Source organism: Amblyomma mixtum, chromosome 2 (assembly GCF_055824585.1).
Source record: "Amblyomma mixtum isolate Tamu chromosome 2, ASM5582458v1, whole genome shotgun sequence".
NCBI lineage: Eukaryota > Metazoa > Arthropoda > Arachnida > Ixodida > Ixodidae > Amblyomma > Amblyomma mixtum.
The window spans coordinates 45,416,008-45,423,858 of record NC_143013.1 but is presented as its reverse complement, the minus strand read 5'-3'; the positions used below and the strand labels follow the sequence as shown (position 1 = coordinate 45,423,858).

The window sequence follows — 7,851 nt, the reverse complement described above, 5'->3', positions numbered from 1 at the left end:
CAGCTCAGCTTGATGACATAAGCATTTTGCACATGCAGAAAAAATAAACAGTATGTGAAGAAGAAGATGGACCCCTTCGCTGGACGCCAACGAAGAAGCAGCAGTTGTGGAATTGCCATCGCGCAGATCGTATTGCTCTTGATCGCACCGCTTCCTCGCCAACCTCAATGCCATCCCCGACGTCCTTCTTCTAAATTTGGTAAAGTTGCGGCCTGATATCCTTGCCTCACACTGGAGCTTCGCACCCGAACGCTCCCGGTAACTCGTATGACTGAAGACGAACACCCACCGGCTGCCCTGATGACCCCGCCGGTTGTCTGTTCGGGCTCCTTACGCCAGCGAGACCCTGCACTCTTCAGCGGGACTGATGACACAGACTGTGATGACTGGCTTGCTTCATACGAGCGAGTGAGTCCATACAATAAATGGGACAACACCACGAAGTTAACAAACGTCATCTTTTAATTGCCCGGCGCTGCCAACTTGTGGTATCGTAACCACGAAGCCGATATCATGACATGGAACTCATTCAAGGCTAAACTTACAACCGTGTTTGGTCGTCCTGCTGTACGCAAGCTCCGCGCCGAACAACGCCTGCACAGTTGATCACAGCGGCTCGGCGAAACTTTTACAAGTTACATTGAAGATGTGGTCTATCTGTGCAGTCGTTTCAACGCACAGATGTCCAAGAAAGACAAGATAAAGCACATCCTGAAGGGCATCGAACATGACGCCTTTCAAATGTTAACATCCTGGGATTTGACTACTGTTGCCCAAGTAGTCAACCTTTGCCACAAAACAATATGCATCAGTTAAAACATGTTTGGTATTAAAGAATACGATATAAGTGCATTGACATTCCTTCTATTGCCTTGATGGAGAATAAAGGGTACCGCAAAGCAACATTGTATAAAGCCACACTCTTAACACCCGAGAACATGAAAATTTTTTGCTGGTCTTGCCATGATTTAAATTCACACACACCTGATATCTGCATGACTTAGTGGTGCTCTGGTTTCTTCCTGCAGCATGACACTCTACATCCACTGAACAAACATTTGACAGTGCAGTGCTTTGCTTCTTGTGCTGTGTGTTATAATGCTGCTAACGTCTAAAGCACGTCTTTTTAATTAATAATGTAACGCCAACTAGCCCAGCTTTCAGCCTTGACTGTTTACAGAAACAACCTCATGCTGCTGTTCTCAGGTATGCATGCACTAGCCACTCAGTGCATGCCTGTGATAACTACTGTGTATTGCTGTCTCCTGCAATCAATAAAAGTGAATGAAATGAGTTCAGTGCTTGGGCAGCATCCATGAGACATTTACATTCAAACCATACATATGCTTGCCACTTATGCTGAGTTTGCCCTGTCTACAGCATGCAGCATTTGCATCTGTTTGCAAGTCTGCATAGAATTGGTGCACTCGCATAGCTCTGCATGACCCCTCAGTTACAAAGGCAGAACTATGTCTTCAAGCACAGGTTTCACGACAGCATACGGAGGGCAATGCAAACACAAGAAATGACCCAGCCAAGCTTTGCTTGCTGTCACACATGGGAGATGTAACACACTTCGGTGCTTACATAAAACCAAAGAGCATGAAGTAACCTTGGTTCGTAACAAGTGAATTCCTCTCGCACTTGAGAGGAAGCATCAGATAGCAGTGCCAAGGTCTGTCCCCAGTGTGGGTCCCGGGCGAGCCAACTGTACTCTCCAAAACAAATTTCTTTTGCACTGTTTGGAAAAAGACCATAGGTTCTCCCTGCAAAACACATTCTGTACAGCCTAGGAGATGCTTCAGAGGAGCTAGCCAGGTCTAGCGAAGCCAACAGAACAAGAATGCACACTGAACGAACTTGAATGTTGCGTTCTGCACGCACGCACAAAAAAAGCAATGAAAGGGAGAGCAGCCAAACCCAGAAAGCAGTTGTGAGTGCCACTTTCCCTGGTAGCACTACCAACAGTGTGCTGTACAGTTCTGCGTTTGGCTGCTGACGAAGGTACTGGAGGCTTCCTAATTATACACAACAGTGAAGCACAAACCACACAAAAATAAGATTAGCTGTTGTTTCAACATGGTACACGAAGTACACCAATAATTACTCCTTCCTCACTGCTATTCTCATTACACATCAACAGAGTGAAAAGATTTCGACTAGAATGAGACACACCACAAACATGAGCTTCATACCATGTAACAAAGAAACACAGGGGTAGAAAGCTGCCTGCCCCCTCTCAGTCTTCATTTTTTTTTTATTGGCAGAAGCAATAAAATAACTATGGGCATTCATACAGCCCAGTAGGTCAGTTTATGTGATGTTCTTAGGCACCAAACTGAAAGCAGCAATGACAACAATTTCAACGACACCAAACTGGTGTCATACTCTTGTGTTTCAAAGAAAGAAAAATAGTGACAATTCCAATCAAAGGTTTCAAAACTTCCTTCACGGTACTGGAGGTAATATCAAGGTATTTCAGTAGCGTGCCAGCTATACTCAATGACACAAGAAAGTACACAATATTAGAGATCGGTACGCTATCTGTGAACAGTGCTGCAGCTTTGTGAAAGTAAAACATAGACGCATACACCTGGTATTGAGATCTAAAACATTTAAATGCACACAATACAGCAGAAGCTGCAGGCCCTGTACCGAGGTTGGAGAACAAAACTCGTCTGCTGTACATATATCACATGTTCCTACACAAAGGCGGGATGCACGTTAACCTGCCGTCTAAATTACACTCTCAAATAACATGACTAGCAGATTCTAAAGAGCTGTTTGCATTGCCATTTAAGGTTTCGCTACAGGCAATGCAATAAGTACCTCAGTTCGTGTGCACCTTGAAAAAATCCTCCACTTTTTTTTTTTTTCCTCCCCCAAACACTGTACATTAAACACACCTTCCAATCAGTCAGCATCACTGTACCGTGGCAAGCACTGCTCCTGAAAAATGTACCTCTGCACCAGATGAAATGCACTCAGAGAAGCTTGGTTCATCCTAGCACTGCAAATCAAAAAAACTTCACACATGAAGTTCTGTCCGAAGCCGCCCTAGAAGATGCTTTCCAGCTAAGCACCTGAATTGACGAATTTTGGTCCAAAAATGAATAAACCGCCAGAAAACAACTGCAGCATTCCTGCATCTAAAATCCATAAAAAAGTTATAATAAAAAATCCTCAACAGAACATGCATTAAAAGGAACGTTGACAACACAGATTGATCCGCTCTTCATGGAATAAAAGCAAGCCTTTTGCTCTGTAAATTGGATTGTGGATAGTAGGTTTTAACGCCCCAAAGCGACTCAGGCTATGAGGGGTGCCGTAATGGAGGGCCCAAGCTTATTTCATACTACCTGGGGTTCTTTAACATGCGCTGACATCACAAAGGACATGAACGTTTTCTGTAGTTCTATTGAAATTAGATAAATTAGATGAAATTAGATACACCTAATCATGATAATGAAGCAGGATAACAACAGGGCAGCAGGCTATGAAAGGAAAGGGAAAATGACAGAAGTAGCATTAGGCAACAGAAAGAGGGCAGCCTGCATTAGAGAATGTCTTCTGTGCTGAGAGTCGGCACAGACAATGGATCTAAACTGCATGTGCAGTTAGCTGATTAGAAAATCAATAGCCTTGAGGGAAGAGAATCACAGAAATGAGTGGCAGAACTGTTACATGGGAATATGGGAATGGGGAATTGACTTAATAAAGTATGGGCGCAGCTGGCACAGGAAAGGGCTGATTAGCGAGAGACGACTGCCCTGCAGTAAGCTTAGTCTCGCCAATGATGACAATGAAAAAAAAAGAAAAACCACAGTCGTGATTACCAAGACCACAGTCACAAAGTGATGCCACCGCACATCAAGGAATTTTGATGGCTACACTTTGTTCCACTACACCCATTCAATGAAATCACACCTGCTCCCAGTTCAGTAAATGGACAATGGTGAATAAATGTGCTCAGCCATTAGATCGCATGATAATCCACATTTAGCCAAATATACTAAGCACTATGAATATTAGCAGAGCTCCTACAGGCTTCCCCGGAAATTTTTTTTTTTTGTTTATTTCTCCTTCGGGCAACATACAGGTATTGCCCACGAGGCAAGACAAAAGGAGGTGCTAAACCTCCTGACTGGGTCTTGTCCTCGCCTGGGTACAGCTGGCACTGGTTTCCTGTGCCTGTTTAAAACCGTCATCGTTAAGGTGGACTGTCATGGATGACAGATGCTGATGGGAGCAGAGAAATGATGCCAAGCAAATACAGCGAGCTGCAGGCCTGAACCAGCAGTTACCTGCTCATGCACAGAAGAATATGGGAAGTGCAGTTACCGGACGGAGCATTGTGAGCGTCGCGCAATGCCAGCACAGCAGGAATGATGTGCCAAAAGGGCTCAGAGGCACCAGACGACAGCTTCTGACTGCAAGTAGCGGCACAAGCTGTGCCCCTTCACACTCAACATATTTTTGCAGTTTTTTTTATACCTTGGGACAGCAGTAATGTAGACAACAAAAGATAGCAATTGCAAACTGCACACGAATCCTGAAAAGCCTCGACTTCAGTTCTCCCATTGCAGTGCCATTTCACCTGCAGACAGCGCAAAGTTCTCAGAACTCTGGACACCATATCAGCAAGAATGCAGACAGATGAGATATCTCCTCAGTCCCAGCAGAAACACAGAGAAGCACATTCGTAACACACTCAATTCAATCCACTACTCCAACTATAACCTTAACAGACCATGTCAATAATTTAACCTCCAGAGGCATTAATGCTTCACGTGCTAAAGCTGCTCATAGTTAGGACTCACAGTTTGCACAAAGATGGCACTTCGTGTAAGATTTTGGCCAAAAGCAAGTTCATGGCGCCTGGTTAATCATTTTTCACACGATGGAACTGTAGCACACCACATGTTCCTAACAGCCAGAAACAGCCATCAGCAGCATGGAGGAATGAAATAATTATGGAGAGACCCTGACATCACCTTTTTCAAAGCCGGAAGTGAGGGCTTCATCGCGCCAGTTGACCACCAGCCTGACCAATCAGCAAGCCAAAAGTGACAAACAACTCCGTTGCTATAGCAACATCCAAGCATGCAGCCTAGCAGTTTGGAACAGCAGCTACCGCGAAAGACCTTCTCGGCCAAGCTTGCTGCAGGCACCGTTACTATGACTTTGGGCCAAAGAATCTTAGTGTTTCATGGGAAAAAAGCATGTTGCTTCCAGCATGCTTTCTGCAACACAATTCGGTTAGCCGAGGCTTCCCCTTTATTTTCCGTCCTCCATGCACCGGCAAGAAGAGGGAGCTTTCATTAGCTGCAGGAGGTTTATACATTTGGCCCAGCACTACCACAGAAAACATACCATTTCTAACAAAGTCACATCTATATCAGTAAAAGCAGGCCTAGCAACACGGTACAATGCAGCATAACACAAACCCACTGCCAGGTGCCACCTCTGAGCAAGAGCTGATTTAAATGGACACTAAAGGGAAACACAGCCAGCTAGATTGAGAGATTAGTTGTGAGAAAGCAATCATGTCGTTTTGAGAATACAGCTTGGATAAGTCAGGAAATTAGATGAAAGCAAAAAGCAAAAATGTTGCTACATCCCTAGCAAATTCCAGCAGCAGCACCCGCTCAGGTGATTCCTCTGCTAAGCACAACAGGTTCACTGCTTTCTCAAGCGACACTGTATCGTGACAGGCTGAAACAGGAGGAAAGCAGTGCAAAGGAGGTGCTGAGATGTGAGTACACAAAGTGTTACTAGCTTGACCAACACTGTTCCCACTTCGAGTTATTGATCAATTCAATCTCGCCCTACCATAAGCTTGCCGTCCTGGTTAGCTCAATTGGTAGAGCGACTGCTCCGGTGTAGCGGTGGTCCCGGGTTCGATCCCCGGACCAGGACGAATTTTTCTTTAACTACGAAGTTTCTGAGAAAGCTGTATAGCTTTCCTCTGTAGCCGTATGGCTGCGCTCGGGTGGATTCCAATGAGTAATTACTCCCTTATTACAAATCTACTCCACCTTGGGGGATTGCCCTAAACATTTGACCAACCGACTGACCACCCACTAGACCTGCGCAAAGCTGGCATGTGCAGTACCGTCAGAAGCACAAGCCAATCGCAATCTCCCAGTTATTTACGTGCTAGCCAAACACTGAAACCACCCTGTCTCAAAAGGATGGCTTCACAGCCATCCTGTCGATACATATGGCAACAGGAGCTCAAACGATTGGTGGGTCAAGTAGATTCATAAGAGTCATTGTTTTTATATCAGCCCACTGCTTGCATTGCGAAGGGGTGTAAGTAGAGGTAAAAGCTGTTGAGGGCTAATATAAGTCTAGAGCAATTTTTTGCTGCCTCATTTGTTTCCCTTTAGTGCCCTGTTAAATCCGGCTGCGACTTTGAACTGGAAAAGTGTTTATATCATCTCCACTGATGACACAACAGCCAGTACTTAAGGCTGCCATTTTTTTGTGGCTCAGACACAACTCAGCACGCACTTCAGAAGTTACCTCATCAGGGCGTCAAAGATGCGGCCAGCCTGAAAGCTGATGTCTTCATCTGCCCTCAGAACGAGCGTGCGGGTCTTGGCCTGTAGGTGCTCCTTGGAAGGGGCACCCCACAAAGCCGCATATAGTGTCTCAGGCGCGGCAGCCCTGTACTCAGAGGGCAAGTCCAGAAGGCTGAGCTTTTTCTTGACAGCACAGCTGACAATGTTCGCCAGGTAGGTCAGCACCCGGAGAGTCACCTCCCGATTTGAGTCCTCCAGCAGTGAGAACAAATTCTGCGGTGCCTGTTGAGCAAGAGACGTCACATACAGCTTTAAGGAAGCATGACATATCCCAATCATAATCACTTTGTAGAAGCTGAGTTATCTGCAGTTTAAATTTGAATGCCAGTGTCTTCGCACCTTTTTCTCTCCTCACATTATTTTTTGCATGCAGAAAGGTCAGCACTCCTCCACCGGCCTCACTACCGGAGGTGGAGCTCCCTGACTCACTGGAGCTATGCCACATAATGGCTGCGGCCATGGCAGCTGCCTGATGTCTGAAAGAATCTGACCAACAGCCATTTCTCAACTGGTATACGCAGGAGCGGTGTGAGGGAGGAGGGTGCGAGCATGAAAAAGTCACTGGAAAAGGCTCGCCAACTTCCGCGCATGATTGTGGGTTCTCTGCTGCATGTAGAAGTGTATTATTTGGCTCACTGTGTTCATGACAGCACAATGCAGTGATTGAGTGAATTTATGTGCTCTCATCGGAAGGTGTTCCAGAGCCCCATGAACAAAAGTAATATCTCAGCATGACATAACCAAAGATTGTCCTCATGCAAACACCATCATGTGAGAGACTGCTACGAAGCTAACTGCATTCATGATTGAGGCCAATGGAGGCAGCATATTTTAATGATGAATTAGAAAAGGGTACGCCCAGGACACTGAATACATGCTAGCGCATGAAGCTACGGCTAGAAACAAGGATGGCACTGCTTACGTGCAACCAAGTTGCTCTGTCAGCACACAAAGCAATGTCTTGCAACATATGCAGCTATTTGCAACAAAGTTACAGCCTTCCACTGCCAATATAGTACAATCTTGCCTCATTAATAGGGCCCCCATTAATAAGGACAACTTGAATTATGGATAACTTTTGGGCGACCAATATTTTTCAATGTATCTTCACCTATTTATTGTAGAACTTGCTGTGTAGGACAATGCACAGGGTGAAGATACATCAAATCCATAAGAGCCCAAGTATTTTAGCGCACTAGAACTTATACAAATTAATCCATGCCACTCGGTCACCGTTATTGCACCTGCAACGACCCTCTTATTC

General features: G+C 45.3%; 1 protein-coding gene across 1 annotated transcript in view; it reads right to left on the bottom strand.

The window, feature by feature from the left end:
• Positions 1-444: 444 nt before the first annotated feature.
• LOC149359201 (armadillo repeat-containing protein 10-like) overlaps positions 445-7,851 on the bottom strand; it is a 28,093-nt gene continuing 20,686 nt past the window's right edge. The window contains exon 6 of the mRNA XM_089571474.1: positions 445-6,809. Within this exon, the coding sequence (XP_089427600.1) occupies positions 6,525-6,809 (285 nt within the window). The 3' untranslated portion in view covers positions 445-6,524. The remainder of the gene's footprint in view (positions 6,810-7,851) is intronic.